Genomic DNA, 21,542 nt, shown 5'->3' on the forward strand with positions numbered 1-21,542 from the left:
ACTATATAGAAAAAGAATTGGAGAAGAGAAGATACACGTTTATATTTTTCTAAAGCAGTTGAGTTTTTGTTTTGTTTTTTAAAAACTGTTTTGTATTTTAAAAGAGTTTTACAAAATTATACACTAAAATGCTTATAAAATAAATTTAAACTTGTAATAAAAATAATTAAATAAGTTTGATCAAAATATAAATTTTAAAAAATTTAATCTTTTAAAATATAACTATAATTTCATAAGTTTAAATAAAAAAATAAAAATTATGAAATAACATAAAATGACAGAAATAATTTTAGTAGAATATAGAATAAATTTATTCTACTAAAATTATTTCAGATAGTTTATAAGGTGCATGTAAATGTTACGTAAGCTATGACGCATCAATTAGTAAAAAAACAAAAACATGCAACCCAATAAGAATAGCTTGCCAAACCAAAAATAGATTGAACAGTAAAGAAGAACGAAATTTGTTTTACAAAAAGTTTGTTTGGTTAAATTTAAAGTGTTCTCTACTATGAAAGCTCACAACCTCTTATCACAAAAAAGATGGAATTTTGCAGGAAAAAATTAAGACAAAAGTGTAGTGAGAGAAAGAGCTAAAAGAAGATATGCATTTCTGTTAAAACAACTGGGTTTTTGTTTTTATTTTATTTTTTTTAAAAATGTTTTGCATTTTAAAAGGGTTTTACAAATTTATTCACTAAAATATTAATAAAATAAACTTAAAATTTTTAACAAATAATTTTAAATTAGTGTGATCAAAATATAAATTTTAAAAACATTAATCTTTTAAATATAACTATAATTTCATACATTTAAATAAAAAAGTAAAAATATATGAAATAAAATTTTAAATAAATAATTAAATATGTTTACCTATTACTTACATATATTATTAAAATTATTCATTTAATATTAATCGGAGATTTTACACTTTAATGTTCTATCCTATTATATTATATTGTATCTTGTGTACCAAATAAACCACCACGACTCATTTTATGAAAAAATATATTTTGAAAACTATCTTAAACTATTATTTGATAATTATTTTTAATAATAAAATATTGAATTTGTTGATATAATAAATATAAATAATTTTTTTGAAATAAAATAATAATATTCATCGTTATATGATAGTGTAACATAACAAAAAGTTGTCACACAACACTAAAAACTAAATGTCTAGAAATTAATCAAAAATTATATTTTTACGGATTAAAACCAGAATAGTTTTTTTCCCTAGTTTTAATACAGAAACTATATAAAACAACTTTCGTAAGCTCTGTTAGTCTTCAAATATGAAAATGAAAATGCTTCAAATAGATGATATAATAATAAAAAAAGTGGATAATAAATATATTTTGTTTATATCATTCATATGTATCTTTATTGGTTTTTAGTTTTAATTTTTTCAATGACTTTTGTATGTATGTGATAATAGGTGGTTGACATACATATAACATGTCTAGAAATGAGAATGTGAAATGTATGATGAGTTGATTTATAAGAAGTAAAATATTGCAAAGTGGAAGGAAGATTTTAACTAAAATGCAAGTTGAATTATTTTATAAATACCTCCATTGTTCCTTAAAAATATGGCATATTCTAGAGATTTTTTATTAAAATTTTTATAAATATTTCCATTTACTTTATAATATATATATATATATAAATATATATATATATATATTATATATATATATATATATATATAAATTTTCAAGAGTTATGAAATTTTAATTGAAAAATTATCAACAATATACTCATTTCGAAAACCAATTTAAATATTTTTCTACTGTTTTTGTCCTAAATTATTAGAAGGAGTTATAAAATGATAAAAAAATGTTTTCAAAACTAATAAAACCACTTAGGTTTAATTTTTTTTAAAGTATTTAATACACCCTATTTTTTTTTCATTTTCATAAACCACCGCGAATTTGCCAAAACATAATTCCTAAAATTAATTATAAATATAATATTTATAAAAGTATTTATATAATTTTTTTTAAAAAAAAAACACAAAATATTTTTATTGAAAACTTTAATTATTTATCTTTCCAAATCACTAATATAATAGTTTTAGTCCCAAGTATTTTTTTAATTAAGAAAATATCAAAAGACATTATTCATATTAAGTAAAAATAAACCTAATATCTCATGGTAATTTATAAGTAAAAATAAACATTCCAAACAGCATTTCCATTACTAGACCTGACAAACAAGTCCACATAATTGGATTTCACCTCGCCCATATGAGTTGGGATAAAAAAAAGCCAACACGACCAAAAAAATTCTTTCTTAAAAAGCTTACAGGGCTAAATACCTCCAAGTCCTATGAGTCAGAGCTAGCCCATAAACTTTCCCTTTTACAAAATTTTATGTATGATTTGTGTAATTCTCTAACCCTAAATACCTATAAGGAAAGAACTAAACAACGAAACTAAGGAACATGATGGTAACACCCACTTTTTCCAAATTGGCTTTGGCTTCTAGAAAGAACTTAATTATCAACTACGTATTTGTATTATATGTATATAGCTGCATGTAAATTATTATAAAATAATAATTAAAAAAAGTTAATTGTAAGAGGGAAAAGAAAACGAAAACAAGAATAACATATTTGCATAATTAGAAATTATATTATCATCTAATCTCTTTATACTGAATTTATAACATTATTTTTATATGACACAACTCAACAACAAGCTGAAATAGAATAAACCTGTATTCCAGAAAATCATAATTGGAGGCCCTACACTACCACTCAAAAGCAATGTCGATTAGAAGAGTATCTATGAAATACCTCTTTATGTTAACCTTCAATATCAGCCAAATCAATCACCATTCCAACACATCCAATGTTAAATTTAAACATAAAACATAATGTCACATTGAATCGTGAAACACATTAAACATTAAAAGACACAAACCTTAAAAATTTTGAATTCAAGAATCTATCGTACAAGTAAGTTTGGCTGTTTTATCATACAAGTAAGTTAATACTGAAACAAAGCACACATAAAAACTAAATTGTTGTATCTCATAATTAACCAAGAATCAAGAATGTGAAATGGGAAAGTTACCTGTTCTTGTGAAGAGGATGTTACATATGCATTATGCTAACATGAAAAGTTGTGCCTGCTTTTTGATTTTGCCAAGAAGGAGATTGTCCTCCATTTCCTAATCCTATCTCAGGGGAAATTAGAGCTAACAATTCAGTGCCTTTCTGACAAGTGAATACAACCATCGAACCAAACAAGAAAATATGTTCTATGGATTCATGTCTACATAATACCGCTCAGAAAGACCCTCATAATACAAAGCACCCAAGCCACAGTAGCAGAAAAGTTCACATCACTAAAATCTACATGAGCACATAATTTAAACAAGACACCAGATCACAAACATATAATAAAACTGACATTGAAAGTCAGCATTCACAGGTTCGGACGTTCCAAAAGGACAAAGCAACTTACATCTTCTTACCTCCCTCCTTTTGCACATGGGAATCTGAACCAACACCATCGGGAAATCCTCCGAGCTAATACCCACAGCATCGTAATCCACACTTGCCACAGGCTTGAGCCTCTGAAACTTGATCCAGAAGCATCCCAAGATCAAAACGACCTTGTCCACCGACTGCACGATGAACAAAATGCTATACAAATTTGCCAGGCTTTGCAACGGTGGCGACTGGTACTGAGCACGGACGTCGACCCATAAGAAAACGAGGAGCATGCCTAGGACGTCGCTGGGACCGGGGCGCCTAAAATGCGACCCTTGAAATATGCAACAAGCTCGAACGCCAAGAGCACAATCACCACCACGAGGAAGACGCGGATCGCGTGGTAGAACCGTGATGAGTCGCCCCGCAGTGACGTTGAGTCCGCGATCCGGCGGTGCGTCGTGCGGTCGAGGTGGAAGACGCCGTCGTAGAGCCAAACAAGCGAGGCGGCGAACTGCTGGCATTTGAGAAGGCATACCCAGGAGAGCTGGCGGGCGCTCCGGGAGCGTTTTTTTCTGTATGCGACGGATGAGTCAATGTCGAGGGCGGTGAAAGGAGGCGGAGAGTCGAAGTGGGAGTTGTTGAGGAGAAGAGGGAGAGGGAGGGAGCCAAGGCGTTGGATTTGTTGTAAAAGTTGACAAAAGTAGAATAAAGATCACAAACAATATATTTCCTGAGGCGTGTAGATCACTGTCCTTAAGGACTTATCCGCGGTGTATTGCGTAAGTCCCCAGGATACAACAGAAACTTCTCAGAATTTCTGAAGATCTTATCCGCGGTGTATTGCGTAAGTCCCCAGGATACAACAGAAACTTCTCAGAATTTCTGAAGATTTCAGAACTAGCAAGGATCTCTTAGAGACAATAAATAAACCCAGAATATTTTAAGGAATAAAAGACAAGAGAGAAAACAAAAGAATAATTAGAGAATGAGAGGAAGAGAAGAGTGTGAAAAGATGTGTCTTTGAAATGGACGAAAGTGCTCTATTTAGACAGTTGCTCCCTCCACCACCACCAAATGCTCCATGCACCACCCCATAGCAATTTTGTCCTTCTCTAAAACAGATGTCAACATCCGTTTCACCTTCAACGGATGTTGACATCTGTCTGTTCACATATTTTATATTTGGGAGTTATTTCCTGCACCACCACAGACTTCTTCCTGGATTACCCATTCCACAATTATCCTTCAATAAAAATGAGACTACCATAGTTAAAACGTAAAAAAAAAATACGTTGACAAATATCAATATCCGTTACGGCCAAACGGACATGGGATATCTGAATATCCATATCCGTTGAAGGCCAAACCAATTTTGACATCCGTTTTGGCCTTTAACGGTTCTCACTGCTAGCAACTTCCATCTGCTCAGCTTGGAGCTCTTTAGAGTACAGTTTCTCTCTTAATAAGCTCCAACAATAAAGAAAAGACATTGTCTGCAAACTCCTTACTAAACCCTCAGTGCCGCTTTTGAGCCCCTGAATTTTAGTTTCAGATTCAACAATAAATTGCCCATCTAAACCATTTCCAATCACTTCTTGATCCAACTGGACATTTTGGCGAAGATGGTTTCCTTTACCTTTAACGAATTCTAGTAAATTTGAACATAGGTATGTGCTTTCATTTAGCATTGTTAGGCCTTGATTTTGAAGGCAGTAGGTATGGAAATGGAAAGAAGGAGGGACGAGTGGTGGGTGTGAGGATAGGTGACGGGAAAGATAAGAAGAAGAGAGAGGGGGTGGGTGTGTGTGGTGTACACTGAGGATATAAAATTAGAGTTTTTAATTAAAAGTATAAAAAGTTAATGGTAAAAGTAAAAAAAGTAACTTAAGGATATTTTTGGAAAAAAATAAATTGAGGAGGTATCCGAAGAAGGCTGTGGTGGTGGAGGGAGCAACTTCCCTCTATTTATAAAGTGTGAAACCAAAAAAGATTGACCCAAGGCCCAAAGCTAACGGGAAAAATCCCATGCCTTATGATTTCCACATTGTTCTATTTACTGATGAATCCCGAGTCTTATGCATCAAATATACGAACGTTGCAAAAAAAAAAACATTGACAAGTCAAGATATTTGGAAGCACGAAAACTGCAGAGAAGATGCATATTAAAATATGAGACATTTTGCAATATCGAAACTACTTTTATAACAGGATTTCGATGAAAGTTTATAATATTTTGGACCCAGGGACCAAGCCGAACCTAATTCATTCACCGCCCTCGTTTGATGGGCTAAGTATAAAAGAGATCACGTTCAGCCTCTGGCCTAAAAAAAACTGCAGCTTTATCCATTACCAGAATCACTGACAATGTTTGACGTATCAGGACTAATTGCGAACTGAAATTGCACAAATGTTCTCTCCACCACCACCAAATTATCTCTTACACCCAGAAAGATGATTTGGACAGGTTTACCTTTAAAAAAAATATTCAATTCGGCACCCAGAAAAAGATTTTAAAGGCCTTTTTCAAGTTGAAGAGTGTTGTACAAATAAATTCTGCAACAAGAAATTTTCTTATGTTCATAAAAAATGAATATAATTATAAAAAATAAATGTTGTTTGACTGAAAAAATTCACAGAGAAAAGCAATGAATTAGCTAAGAGAAGTTTCGGAGATCTATCTGCCTATAGCCATCTTCAAAGACGTCAAGATCTTTTGAAAAATTTGATGGAATTGCAGCGGTCCGTCGCGTCTCCATCTATGCAATTTTAAAGATTCAAAATTTGTAATGATATATACTGTAATAAATTTTGAATAAAATAAGTTCTCAATTTTTCCTAATGCCATCACCATTAGAGTTTGGAATTGAATTTTTGTTTGTTAATTTTGTGACTAGAGTTTTTTGAATTGGAAATTTTGCAATTGGGGATTAGGGTCTTTAAATTGAGATTTTGTCTCTGTTTTTGCATTTCGAAACTATTGGGTTTTAATTGATCCTGTAAGACGGATTAAAACAGAATAGTTTTTCCTTGTTTTAATACAGAAACTATATAAAAACCACCTTTGTAAGCACAGAAATAGGAGAGTAATTAGAAATTAAATTCATAAAAAACCTAATATTTGGTTGTATGTTGTATTACAGAGTAAGCAAAAGACATTATTATACTGCATAATCTTCATATCATTATTTGACAAAACAGAATAATACATGCTGTAAGGTCCAAAGTCTAGTTATAAGTTTACAACAAAGATAACAACCATTGATATCTCTAAGAGATTTATTACAACACAGACACTGAAATAGGAAATAGGCAAAGAAGAGTCATAAGGCCAGAGAGAAATTTGGCATGCATGCATATTATGGAATGGGATATATGACCACTTTCCCAGTAGCTCTGTTAGTCTTCAAATATGAAAATGCTTCCACTGTCTGAGAAAAAGGAAAGGGACTCTTAGGATCCAATATTGGCTTCACCTTTCCACTCTCCAAGTAAGGTCTCAATTTCTCCAGCAAATCACCATCAGAAGTCAGCAAGAAAGGGATAGCTGGTGGAGTTGCAGGTGCCACTATTGTCACAACTTTACCACCTTCTTTAACACCCTTCAATGCTCTTTCACTTTGCCCTGTGTAATTATGATATCAACAATGTTTAAGACACCAATATTCAAAAATATTATGTTAACAGATTCATGTAAAGAAATTGAACACTGGAGATGAATCCAAATAACTTACCTACTGCATCGTACACCACATCAAACTTCTCTGCAAGTTCTTCAAAGTTCTCTTTTGTGTAGTCTATAGGCAAGTCTGCTCCCAAGTTTCTCAACAATTCCAGTTTTCCAGTACTACCAGTAGCTGCTATCTTAGATGCACCAAATATATGCTTGGCGATCTATCTCATGAAACACACACATATAGAATGCAATTAGCTTTCCATTAGAGTATATGCAATGTTATATTGAGTACAAAGAGGTAAAAGATAGTGAGAGTAATAGATGAGCAAAAGATGAATTTTTGGCTAAAATTTCAAACCTGAATAACAAGGGATCCAACTCCACCAGCTCCTCCCAGAACAAGTATAGATTTGCCAGCAGAGAACTGAGCAGTTTCAAGTCCTTGATAAGCAGTTATGATTGCCAAAGGGAGGCTTGCAGCTTCAACAAAACTCAAATTGGAGGGTTTGTGAGCCAATACTTTCTCTTCAACTGCAGTATATTCAGCTAAACTGCCAATAGTCTTTGGATGGTCCAGAGTAATCTCATTGATGTCACCATAAACTTCATCTCCAACCTTAAATTTCTTCACTTGATTTCCCACTTTCACCACCACACCAGCAACATCGTACCCTGGTGCAGTCTTCTCACCACAAAATGAGATTAAAGAAAACAAAAAGGTTATGCTAGATTGAAAAGTTTGGCATAATTAACTAAGACAGAGTTAAGAGAAACATAGTTACTGGTAAAGGAGAGTCAATGTCCTTGAAATGACCAAGAGCTCTCTTATAATCTACTGGATTAATGGCTGCAGCCACAACTTTGATGAGCACTTGGTTTTCCATGAGGTGTGGTGTGGGCACATTAGGATCAAACTTGAGAACCTCTTCTATGTTCCCATATTCAGAGTAGATCCAAGCTCTCATGTGAGATGGAATACTTGTCATGGTATTGTGAAGAGTCAATAATAAAATCCTTTGAGAGTGTTTGTTTGGAGTGAAAGAGATAAAAGGGTAACGAAGAGGATGGGAAGATTATGCAAAACGACATATGCTATTTATAGCATGCAACATGATTTCTATTTTTGGAAAACTGCTTAGATTATTCCTTTTTTTTATGCCAAGTGATGATTTGTGTCATGACATCATATCAAAGAAACCAAGAACCATTTCCTCTTTTACTTTCTTTGTTTCCTTTTAGGACAACATCACCTTGCATGCAGACGATTTTCCAGCAATATTCGTGATGTTTTGCCCATCTTCTTTGACGGATCGGTGTTCTTGGTTGTGGTGAAGGGGTTATAATCAAGGACAATGATATTTGGTACATCTTTGAATTGCAAATATTTATTAAATACTGTGCATTTTTCTTTATTTATCTTTCTTATAGCACCTTTTATTATATTTATATAATTTTTTTTCTATTTCTTTTTTCAGTTGGTATACATAAATTGTCAGAAATAATTTTAGTAGAATAAAATAGTGTAAGAAAAGAAAGGACATAATAAAGTGTATGTATAATGTTACGTAAGGTATGACGCATGAAGAGAGGAGTCCATTTCGGTGGCGATCCTTATTAATTTCTTTTCTAACGCAAAACAGAATAATACTGTTACGTCAAATCAGAGAAAATACAAAAGTTTATCTGCCTTGATTTTATGGAAGACATTTATGAGAAGCGTAAAGAAAAATAAATAAAAATAAATAAAAATAAGTTACAAATAGAAATAGTTGTATACATGTATAATTATACTATGTTCTTTTTTTCAAAATTGGGTTTAGAGGTTAAATTACACACCAGATTTAAAAAAATTACGAATGCAGTGGGAGGTAACGTTTTTATATAAAGAAATCGTATACCTCAAACTTCGATGCATCATAATTTCGTATCGTTGTCGTATTAGAATTAATGTGAGTGTAAAATCACTTCAAACAATAACTGTTTATTATACCAACAATATAAATATAAATGACTCTTATTAACAAGTGTATTCTTTTTATCAAAATTTTGATAACTCTTATTAAGAATTGTATTCATAAATCTTTTTTCTTTTTCCGACAATAATACCGTTCCTTTTATCAATATCTTTTTTTAACTCCATTTAAAATACTTACACCGAATGATATCAGCGAAATCAATCTATTATTCAACACAAAAAAATAACAACAATATTATTATCAACAAATATTTTTATCAAAAATAATTAAATATGCTATTATTAATATAATCTTATAGTTAAGATAATCCAAAATTGTATTCTAGCATTTTTTAAAATTATTGTCTTTTTTATCATCATCATTTTACAATAATTGCAAATGGACATTATTTCAATTCTCCTTTAAAATGGACATTATTTCAATTCTCCTTTAAAATGGACATTATTTCAATTCTCCTTTAACCATTACCATGTAAGGAATGACAAATTCAATATCAACAAAGACAAAGAAGATGGACAATCAGACATACCTTATTAAGCAACAAACACGATTTCTGTATCAGGGAAGACTTTGCAAAATCAATAAAAAATCTCACAAAAAAACTCAGTTCACAAACCCTATTTCAAAAACTCTTTTTATGGCCGATTTTAGTTCTAGTATACAATTGATTTCAGTTCTAGTATACAATTAATTAGAATAATTCCACCTAATTGGAGAGACCACGTAAAAAAAACAAATTTCTCGTTCAAACACTGCTAACATGTACAATCTACCTTTAACAACTTAGACGACGTGATGAAAAATTATTAAATTAAATATAAATTAAGAAAATTAAAACCACATTAAATATCCAAAAAACAATAATAAATCTCACATTAAATAAAGCCGACGAAAATAAAAATCAAGTATTTAAACCTTAAATTAATAACACAAGTTCCGTAGTACTAAATACTTTTAGAATGATTGTACTGTGATGCTCTCTTATTTACATTGGGAGTTTTTTCATGTAAACACTTCACATAGTTTGGTTCTTCTATGGTATGCCTAGGGATGACCAGTTCATACAGCAATACTTGTGCCTTTTATCAGAACAAGAATACTCATATAACTACTAAAAAGATTATAGATATATAGTTATGTTTGGCGTTCACTTCATCTATGTGAAACAGAAAGCAACATGGTTAGATTTTATAATGAAGCCTTTATTTTCCTGGCAAAATTTGTGAGTGCTCCAGCGGCATTTGCAGAAGTGGCTGGATTGATGGCTTTCCAAATCACAGAGACATTCCTAACAGTGTTAACAGCATGTCCTGCACTTGCCAACACAGCCTCTCCTGCTTCTTCGCCAAACCTGTTGCCAAACCATCCATTTTAGCTAAGGTTACATTTATGTATCCACAACATAGGTGTTCAACATAGGGTGTATTTGTTTTCCTATTTAAACTGTTCAAAACTAAAAGGTTCAAGGTGTATAATTTAAGTCATCATCACAATGGAAAAAAGTGTTGTCCAAGTTACTTAGAGTTCAATTTCAGGCATAAATATGTCAATGCGTATTCACTATAAATTTTGGCTATATTATTTTTCAAGCAATATAATAATAATAATAATACCGGTTAGAAACCATTCTGGTTGCAGCTTTGGAGGTGGCAGAAAAGGTTTGCTTTTCAGCAGCTTCAGCTGCTTCAAAAACTCTAGCTGTCATTAGAAACAGAGATCAAGTTGATGGTGCTTGTTTAAAAGAATGAGATAAGCTTACGGTGCTTATTTAGGTATCCAAGACAGCAACAATAAGGATCTTAAACTTTGGTTTGTTTGACAAGTGTTACTTACTGACTGAATCAAGGGAAGCCAATGGCACCTCTGTAGGAAGCATCTTTAGTAATGCCTGTCCTGGTTGGGATTTAAGAACACGAGTCATCACTGATCCACTCGTTGTTGCAACACCATCAAGCAAAGATTTGGTTAACTTTTCTGTCATATTTGTCAGCTCTCTCACACTAGATTGCAAACATGAAAAGTAATGCAACTTAGTTTGTAATTGTACATATATGAAAATGGAAAGTTCTTATAGTCAATACTTTAATCCTTAAACATGAACTCATGACATAGTATAACTCAATCTCATCACATGTTTCAGTACCGTTTGAGGTTTTCGTTCATTCCACTGTTCTTTGTGGCATCATTCCTGTTGTTCATACTTTGTCTGACCAGGTTAGCATTGTTCTTTTCTGCAGCACTGTTTAGGATCGCTTCCCCCATTTTCTGGACCTGCTTTTCTTAACACGTTTTTGATGAAAAGCATAATGATTTATTTATTTCTTTCCAAATGAGGGGAAAAAGAACAAAGCATATACCTCAAATTTTATTCTAAGCCAAGCTGTTGACTGAAAATCTCATACTTCATTATTTTCATAAATAAGGACCTTGATGCACCATACTCACAACTCAAAAGTCTCACATTCAATTTGACTTTAACACAACATAGTCAATGTTTCAATCCCACTCAATCTTCCTAACATCAAGATTTCATATTGTAAGAACTAAGGAGTAATATAAGAGAAACACCAAAACATTTCATATTCTAACACAACATAGTCAATGCTTTTTCATCGAATGAAAAAAGTTATATTGAATTATGCTAACAACCTACTTTTAAACTGAACCCATTTAAACATAAATCATCTCAACTCAAAATCATTTTTAACCATAATGAAACAATTGTTTTGGTAAGTTGAAAGAAAGCAAAACAGAAAAAGAAAAACCAGTAAAGTGCTGGTGTTATTCAACAGATAAATCAAACCAAACCTGATTGGTGTAAGCATTGCTGCACATGAAGATACCCTTAACAATCTGACCAGTCCCTCCTGCAATGACCCTGGCAAGAAAGTGGTTGTAATCCTTAACCCTTGGGGCAAAATCCTCCCAATCAAGGTCACTCTTCTTGCTCCTTTCCAACCCAGAAAAGCAACAATGATCCTTCAGAAAAGAATCCAGCATCCCCATGTTCCCATAACACTGTTCTGGAAAGGTCACACCATAGCTCATAGGCTCACCACCGTCTTTCACAGGCAGAAAAAAGAGGTAGAGAAGATCATTCACCTTTACCACTGGCTCGTCCTTTGTCAAGGGCCACTGAAAACTGGCTCCGACTTTTATGACCGTTGCTAGTGCCACGTTCTGCTGCATCACCCTCATGATTGTGAAGTGCCCTTGACCCAGTTCAAGGGCTTCTCCTTCGTCCATCAGGTGAACTTTGCATCCTGGTATCTGTACCACAAGATCTTGTGTGGGAGTTTTGGGTTTCTGCAACTCTTGAAAACCTGCATGGGGTATGGAGCTTTTATATTGTGGCTGCACCTTGGAGGCTGGGCAACTCATCTCTGTTTTTGCTCTGTTTGCCATGTTCTTTCTTTGGGGTGTTAATGGAGATGGATTTGTCAACAGAAGGTTTTTCTTCAGGAAAATGATAACTCCTTTTTCTCCCAAAAGTATCTTCTTTTTCTGAGATGTTTTCCTCCACCTCCATGTATTTTTCCTACATCTCCAACTTTACCAAAATTTTTAGTGAATTCTCAGTATTATAAATCTTCTTTTTGATATCGATAATATCCTTTTCATCAATGTTTTGTTTTGAATATCACTTGAAATAATTATACCAATGACACTAGATAAATAATTCTATTATTCAACATAAAAATTAATAAAGATAATGTTAATTACAATAAATATTTCCACTAAAAATAATTAAATATGTTATTATTAATCTTGTAGCTAGTTAGGATAATTTTAAAATTATCTCTCAACATTTTTTTAAGTTATTGTCATTCTTATCATTGTCATGTTATCACAATTATAAATAAGAATTATCTCAATTTTTCTTGAATGATCACTATTATAAGGAATAACAAATTTGATGTCTTCGACTATTGCAACAAGACGAAGAAGATTGACAACTAAACCAACCTCACCAAGTAACAAACACAATTTTTATCTAGGGGAGGACTTTGTAAAATCAGTAAAAATTTCACGAAAAAACTCGTGCACTTTACAAACTCTAGTTCAAAAACCCTTTTTATGACCAATTTCGATTCTAATATACAATTAATTAAATTAATTTCACATAACACTATGTTGGACATGCCGCGTAAGAAAAAAGTAAACACCTCATTCAAACACGGCCAACATGTACCATATGTTCTTAACAATTAGACGACGTAAAAAATGACTAAATTAAATATAAATTACAAAAATTGTAACCACGTTGAACATAAAAAAAATTAATTTCTCATCAAAAAAAGTCGACGAAAATAGAAACCAAAAGATATTTAAACCTTAAATTAATAACACAAGTTACATAGTACTAAACACTTTAGAATGGTTTTACTCTCATGCTCTCTTACTTACATTAGGAGTTTTTTCATATAAACACTTCACATTGTTTGGTTCTTCTATGATGTCACTATAAGAAAAAAAAGGTATATTATTGAATTACCTTAAGTTTAAAGTTTATCTTTTAAAGTAGGTTAAGTATATTTTTAGTTCTTGAATTTATATACAAAATTAAAATCCATTCATCTTTCAAAGTGTGATACATTTTGGTTTCCAAACTTTAAAAATGAATGGATATAGTTCCTTTAATCTTAATTTCCTTTGTACTTGTTAAATGGTGTTCTATACTTGGATTTGATTTAAAGGTGCCAAAATGGTGCAAACAACTCAAACTCATCCTAAAATGTGTTTGACACATTAAAAAAATTTAATGTAATTGGATTATGAGAACTATATCCATATTCATTGTTAAGGTTTGAGAATCAAAATGTATCAAAGTTTAAGACTAGAATAAATCTTAATTTTATATCCAAGTTTAGGGACTAAAAATATATTTAACCCTTTAAAATATTATTAGTATCATTCAAGTTTAAAGTTCATATTAACCATAAATAAGAACAATTATTGATGTTGGACCCAAAATGGTAGATTTTCAAAATAACTCCTCTTAATGGTTGTGATACTCTCAAAGAAAATAAGATTTATATAAAGAAATTATTTGTTGTTCTATAAAATGAAAGATTTGTTTTGGAATTTCTTTGGTAGGTGATGTTCATTTTTATGTAAAAGGTAAGATACTAATCCCCCGAAATAATATATTGTTCTAATTTGACATTTTTTTTCCTATTCGGATTCAGTATAACATTCCGCACTATAATAGAAAAAGCTAAGTGTTTATGTGAGTATTTGGTGAGATAATGCATGGGCATGCCAATTTCTCTACTCTGGCCCTGTTCTCTTGAGTGGATTTGAGGGAATGGATTTGAGGGGATTTGAGAGGATTTGAAGATAATTTTTTTTATCGTTTTTTTGAGCAAATTTGGAGGTAAATGAGAGTGAATTTAAAAATAATTTTTTTAAATATGTCATGTCAATACAATTCTATACTAATTCTCACAAATTTTATTTTCAAATTCACTCTCATTTACCTCCAAATTCGCTTAAAAAAACGATAAAAAAAATTATTTTCAAATCTTCTCAAATCCCCTCAAATCCATTCCCTCAAATCCACTCAAGAGAACAGGGCATAAGTGTTACTTTGGATATTTTCCATTTCTATTTCTCTTCTAAAAGGTTTATGCATTATGATTTGCTTAAGTTCTTGCTCATGGGATGCTTCCTAAACAATTCTTTCTCTCATCCATGCTCCTCTTATTTTGTTTTTATGATTTAAGATGACAAACAACCTAAGAAACCTATGGCTTAATGGTATATCTCCCACCCATTTATTTTCCTAAAATTTGATTTTATTTCCTTTTTCCACAATGTAACCTGTTATTAAAACCAATTATTTTGTTGTCCTACCTCACATACCTTGTGCAAGTCACTCCAATATCATGATTCTTCCTTCACTTTTTGTATTAGTATTTAAATTCCTCCATGATCCACACATGAATTCCAATATTTTCAACCACAATCTTTGCTTTTCCACTTCTAGTGTCATATGTTGTTATTTGTTAAATTTATGATTGTCCTTCCTCCTTTAGAAATATGTTGTTATTTGTTAAATTTATGATTAGATGTATGTTTTTGCTTAGCTGCACAACATGCAAACAAGATCAAATCAATTTTAAATGTTGTATTTGGTTCAAATTCTATTAGTTGCATTGTACTATATAAATACTAAAACTCACTACTCACACAGTTTCCATGTAATTGATTTAAACTTAGGTTAAGTTAAAATTAATATATTTATTTTAAAAGTAAGGTTAAAGTAAAATACAGTATAAGCTTTTTAATCAGGAGAAGCTATTTAAAGTTGGTTAAATCAGTAATCGAGTCCTCTATGTAAAATTAAATACATGAACATTTACTTTAAATCGCGTTACTAGTCATTATGAAAAATTTAACTTAAAAAAAACCTAAAACTTGTTAAATATTTTAAAATTAATTTTACATTCAAAATCAACTCTTCAACGGCAAAGTAAACATATATATATATATATATATATATATATATATATATATATATATATATATATGAACATTACTTTAAATCACTTTAAATGACAACGTGATTACGAGAAATTCAACTTTGAAACCAAACACTTATAATGTTGAATAGTTTATGAAAAACTTGTGTTCTTCTGTCTCCATATACAAAACCGAAACGTGCTAGAAAAATTCATTTTCTTCTTAAACCAGAAAGCAGAAAACCATAACGAGATTTGCTTTTGAAAATTTGAGCATTTGATTATCCAGAAGTGATAAAACTTCATCAATGTTCAGACATGCAGCTGTTTTTGTGTACTTGACACTTCATGACTATGTATATAATTATGATATAGAGTAATGTTGCATAGATAGATAAACTAGTTGAATCTGCAAAAGATGAAAGCTGAAACAATAGAAGAAGATGCAAAGGCCACAAACGCAATGAAGGATAAAGCAATAGATGCCTTCGCAATTTCCAAGAACTTGTCTCCATCTGGAACTTCGTTTGTCCAATAATGTGCTGTGGTCGCAGCTGAAGATGATGCCGACATTAGAAGATAGGCCATGACCTGAAGTTTTTCAACCCATCAAAGACCATTCTTAATTAGTATGTGATAAAATATATGCCATGATCCATGAACTATAAACTAAAAATAGTTACCTAGAGGTCGAAGAATATCCATATAACATGCATGCATGCATTGCCACCATAGACACGAAAATTTTTTCCATTTTTAAGACACATAGGAGATTTATTAAACAACTAATTACATGAAAGCATTTTATGCATTAAATTTGTTTACAATATTTCTATAATGATATTTTTTTACGTGAGTTCCTTCGTATTAACACATCCTATTGAAACAAATTACTTATTTGTACCCTCGTTCATCATAATAAGATATATTAGTGTGATTTTTCATTAAAAAAACTTTTAACACAAGAATTAATTGTTTATAATATTTTCATAATAATAGTAATAATATTGAGGTGAATTCCTTGATACTAGCGCATTCTATTATAATTAACGTAAATATCTCTTACTTATACTTTTGTTCATCATAATAAAACATGTTTGTTTTACTTTTCATTAAAATGACTTTTAATACAAGAATTAGTTTAAGTCGGTCACCAAAATAAAGTTTCAATTTTAATAGGAGATTTAATGAAAAAATACACTAACAATAAGATATAAGTCTAATTCAAGTAATGAATTGACCTCATTTCAAATTCAAAACCTTAAAAAGTTAGGTTTATTAAAACCTTAAAAAATTAGGCTTATAAGTTCTTATTATATGTTGTTGAATTTTCTCAATTATAGTAATAGTGTGACTTAACTCACGCTTACTCTTAGAATAACACGTTTTACCAATTAATAATATTACAAGAGAAATGTGAATCACAAATAATTTGTATTAATTAAATATTTTGCAATAGGGTGTTTCATAATAGTTTTAAAAGACTATTAATTATTACTTTGAAATGGATAAACAGAAAAGAATGTTTTAACTAGAGAGCACGTTATTGTTGAATTAATACATTCTTTTCTTTAATGTCGTTGCTTATTATCCAGATTATGAAGATAAAACTCTGATTCTGATTCAAAAATTATCTTTCCCTTGCAGAATTCTGAGTAGCATGGACCAAAATCCGACTACGTACTGGTTTATATATAGAACTGATATAGAATGAAAATACCTGATGAACTGTGACATGATAATTTTTACCTGATCAATAGCAAAGTTGAGGTAACCACGTAGTTTGGGATTGATTGTGTGTCGTTTTGTGACGAAGTACTTTCCAAGATCAAATATTTGTAATGCAGAATACACAAATCCTATCACAGTCACTGATAAACAGAACCTAATACACAATCACACCCAAAGATTAGCGAAACCTAATGCAGCTACAACAATGGCAATTGCACCAAACAGAAGCAATCATTTTTCTATCAGATTTGCGTACTTTATGTAAAAAAAACACCAATGCTTGAGAGACTAGAGTGAACTTACTTGAATTCCTGAAACTGATACCAATGTAATTCATCAGAGTCTAATAATGGTGTTGCATAGGTAAAAGTATACCACGTGTCTGGCGGTGATTCATTCCATCTTCTTGATGGTGCTTGATGCACTTTTTTCCTTCTATCAGAAGCCAACACAGAGAATGCTAACTTGCAGAACACAAAAGCAGCAATTCTCAGACTGAGAAGAACAATGTACCACTTACTCACTTTCTTGGACACTCCATCATCATCAGCAACAGCATCACGTGCCCCTTCTTCAACTTTTTCCACAGCCATCACTGCCACACTCTTGCTACTCTTACTCACTGCCTCCTTCACGACCTTGATGGCATCATCACTCATGGACTGAGAGTGGTTAGCCACCACCATCTGAAGGTCACCGTCGCTGAAAGAGTGGTTGCTGTGAGAGTTGTTGAACGAGTCTTGAAGGGTTGGAGCTGAAGGAGGTTTTGAAATTGAGTGGTGGTGGTGCTGCTTGTGGCTTTGCTCTTTCTTCTTTGAGGGTTTTACTTCTTCTTCTTCTTCTTCTTCTGTCTTCTCTGAGTGCCTTTTCATTCTGCCACCTTTCTTTTCTTCAGATGGAGTTTCACTTTTGGTTGTGCTCATGCTCAATGTCTGATCAACAGTGCTTTTGAGATTCATAACATGCACTAGATCACTTTTTTCACTGGATATGTCTCTTGTTTGATGGATGATCAATATACACATTGTGAATGCTAGTTCATGATTATATAACTCATCAAACTACCAATTTTTAGTAATTTATTTTGTAGCTTTACTCGTTCTATATTTGTTTTTAGTAAAACTTCAAGGGAGCAAAGTAATCCATTCCCTTATAAAATCTAGAAGCTTGTCCAGATTTGTTAAAATAATATTGAATAGAGATTATCACTAATCACCATTAACAAATTAAGTCTACTAATCTGACCTTTAGAATAAGTGAAATTGCATAAAAGCAATGCATGTTTAAAATACATATCCTATGAGCTTCTGCTTCAAACGTAACACCACACAATCACTCTGCAAATTATTGGTTAAACTTAAGCCGGCCCTTAATTAAATCATTAATGTGCCCTTCTCTTCCATTACAATGTTATTTGTGCCTCCAACAAGTAAGTAAAGAACAATGCTGCTTTTTGCTTTCTTTTCTTTTCTTCTTCACATTTTTCAAATCAAACTACATTTTCACAGACACATAGAATGACAACCTTTGTTTATAAAATAAGGGTCATGATTTAAGATTTTTAATTATACAATAAATTAGATAATAAAATTTTAATTTCAACTCTGAAAGAATTCGAACATCATATATATTTAAATTTTGATATTGATTTCGAATTTGAAGTCTTAATTTTCTGTCCAATTCCTTCTTCTAAAGGTACACCAATTATTGCAACAGTTTCTAACATAACTATGGTCATAAGTAAGAGCCAAAATCAGCATTTGACATTTTGAAATTGTGATTGAGAAATGTGTAATTTTGTTTTCAAGTGGCTTTTCTTCTGCTTCAAACTTTCTTACTTAATTATGGGTTCTACGAAATGTTAGTTTATATTATTGATTCTTAACCACATTTTCTAGCATAACTATAAGTCACAAGTAAGGGACCAAATTTGTTGTTTATGCCATGAACTCCATAAGATTGGACCACTAGGTCAACTATCTATCTAATAGAATTGTGTTTAGGGTAGAATTTTGGAAATATTTAACCTAAAAGCAAGTTCTGATCTCATCGTAAATTTAATATATTCGGGATGAAATATGATTTTCGTTCTTCCAAAATTTTATGTTTGTTTTTGTTACTCTAAGACTTTTGGTACATTTTAGGTTTCAAAATAAATTAAAAAAATGTTTTATTCTGTTTAACATCTAGCATTGAGAAATCGGACGTGAACCATGTGGACTTAATGCATTGTGATCAAAATTTTCCTAACATTTGTTGCACAACTTTGTTTGATAATGTTGATCAAATTGAAAATGTATCATAACAGTCTGAGAGAATATCTGGATTGGGAGATTTGATGCATCTTCATCAAGAAGGAGAGATAGAGTACGTGGTTTTAGAGAAAACCTCGAGTTGCTATACAAACATACGTAAAATTACAAAGAACCATGATATCTTAACAACTTATTTATAATAGATTATGTGTCATTATTTTATTGGTCCGTATATTTGAAACGGACTAATCACAAGCTAGCACATATGTTGTTGTAAAAAGTTGTCAAAAAAAGTTGTTAAAAATATATTTTTCAATCACAAAATCATAATATTAGCCTATTAATATAATATATATGTGGTTAAATTAAATTTTAATTTTTCAAACAACTTTATTGAGCTAATGAAATCGTATATATAAATTTTGTGACAACTAGAATGGGTATCCGCATGTCTCATAACAAGTGACTATGTTTTAAATTTTTGTATAACCAAATATGATTTTAGGTTTAACCCATTAAATTTGTTGGCTTTTAGCGGCTTAATTCATGAATCCGTAAATACTTTAATGAAAAAGTTATACAAATAATCCATTATAACAAATTTTACATAGTTTAATAGATTGTCTTTAACAAACAAATGAAAAACATAGATATTTTAATTTCATTAATTTGTCATTTTATTCATATTATCATTTGAATCCATGCACCAATGCAATGCATAGTTGGTGGCTTTAGTGACTTTATATCCTTTTAGGTTTAATTAGTAAGTTAGTTTCATGTTTTATATTTTGGTTTGTTTTGATTGTTATATTTGATTTTTATATATGAGTTCTTATTTTTATAAAAAGATTCAAGATGATTTTCTTTTTGTTAAATTAGCGTTAATAATATTTGAAAGTGACATGTCAAAAATTATATCTGTCGCGTATTAGAATTTGGATCATTTTTTATTCTAAAATTTATCTGATTTTAACAAGTAACACCTTTTAAGCAGAAAATAACTTAAATACGTGAGTAATATTTCTAAACAACGTTAAAAACAGTTTAATAAAAGGAAACATATTGAGTTTTTTTTTAAAGAATGATTTAACTACTTTAATAAAAGGAAACACATTAAATCTTTTTTTAAAAAAGATAACTTAATTTAGTTTTTTTATTAAAAAAACATAAATATATGGACCAAAAGAATCAATCAAATATCTAAATATAAAAACTAAATTACTAAATAAATATTTTTATTAAAATTTAGAACGGTTAAATTAACAATTTTCACGAGATTATGATTAAAAATATATTAAACTAATTCTTTTCATATTTCATACATTAAAAATATATTAAATTAATTCCTTTCATATTGTTTAAAAAGGAAACATTGTAAGTTTCTATAATTAGAACATGAAATACTTAGATAAAATACTTTGTTGTTGACCTCCTTTTATTGTGAATATAATAGAACAAAATAGTTTTTTGTCTAAATCTTTAGTCATTCTTTTACTTCATTATCTGATATAAATTATAAATTAATTAAAATATAAGAAACAAAATTGAATACGTATGTCAAATTCAATCTTATTGTATCATAGCGGACCATTTCGTATGGCACAAGGGTACGAATACAAAAGCCTTTTTTCGAAGAATATAATATTTACTACTTACTTAAGTATGACTATAATAATTTTTTTTCCTCAAAAATTTTATAAATAAATAATCTTACCTTAACTCAAAAACTCGTTTCAATGTTTATTTTCTACTTCTATTATGAAGTTATTCAAACAAATCCAATATATTTTGAAAAATGTCTGAAATAACTCTTAATATATGAGATGAAACAATAAACTATGCTTAGAATAAAATTATTTATTTATTTCAATTGGCAGAAAAGATATCAATGTATAAGGTTACTCATGAACTGCATTAACCCTCCTTTATTTGTGTTAGCATTAATAAGTTTAAAACATCAAGGAAAAACGAATGGAACTTGTTCTAATCCCTAAA

At 30.7% G+C, this 21,542-nt stretch overlaps 3 protein-coding genes across 4 annotated transcripts; all 3 read right to left on the bottom strand.

Moving 5' to 3' along the window:
* Nucleotides 1-6,589: 6,589 nt before the first annotated feature.
* LOC124822100 (2-methylene-furan-3-one reductase-like) lies at nt 6,590-8,200 on the bottom strand. The gene is made up of 4 exons (XM_047294068.2): nt 7,904-8,200; nt 7,480-7,803; nt 7,180-7,339; nt 6,590-7,070 (listed from the first exon to the last, which is right to left on the bottom strand). The coding sequence occupies exons 1-4, from the start codon at nt 8,105-8,107 to the stop codon at nt 6,805-6,807; spliced, it is 954 nt and encodes a 317-aa protein (XP_047150024.1). The 5' UTR covers nt 8,108-8,200; the 3' UTR covers nt 6,590-6,804.
* Nucleotides 8,201-9,919: 1,719 nt separating this feature from the next.
* Nucleotides 9,920-12,666, bottom strand: LOC124822097 (senescence/dehydration-associated protein At4g35985, chloroplastic-like). 2 transcript variants are annotated; one of them, XM_088111990.1, is made up of 5 exons: nt 11,906-12,666; nt 11,241-11,371; nt 10,931-11,097; nt 10,711-10,795; nt 9,920-10,448 (listed from the first exon to the last, which is right to left on the bottom strand). In XM_088111990.1, the coding sequence occupies exons 1-5, from the start codon at nt 12,500-12,502 to the stop codon at nt 10,286-10,288; spliced, it is 1,143 nt and encodes a 380-aa protein (XP_087968116.1). In that variant the 5' UTR covers nt 12,503-12,666; the 3' UTR covers nt 9,920-10,285. The 2 variants fall into 2 exon arrangements, with proteins under 2 accessions (XP_087968116.1, XP_047150022.2); XM_047294066.2 differs by having other exon boundaries at nt 11,241-11,368; nt 11,906-12,659.
* A 3,149-nt stretch (nt 12,667-15,815) lies between these two features.
* LOC124822094 (uncharacterized) lies at nt 15,816-18,323 on the bottom strand. The gene is made up of 3 exons (XM_047294062.2): nt 17,596-18,323; nt 17,311-17,446; nt 15,816-16,152 (listed from the first exon to the last, which is right to left on the bottom strand). Exons 1-3 carry the CDS (start codon nt 18,315-18,317, stop codon nt 15,961-15,963), a joined length of 1,050 nt encoding a protein of 349 aa, XP_047150018.2. The 5' UTR covers nt 18,318-18,323; the 3' UTR covers nt 15,816-15,960.
* Nucleotides 18,324-21,542: the final 3,219 nt, after the last annotated feature.

The sequence above is a fragment of the Vigna umbellata genome, chromosome 4, assembly GCF_029865625.1.
Source record: "Vigna umbellata cultivar VRB3 chromosome 4, Vumbellata_1.0, whole genome shotgun sequence".
NCBI lineage: Eukaryota > Viridiplantae > Streptophyta > Magnoliopsida > Fabales > Fabaceae > Vigna > Vigna umbellata.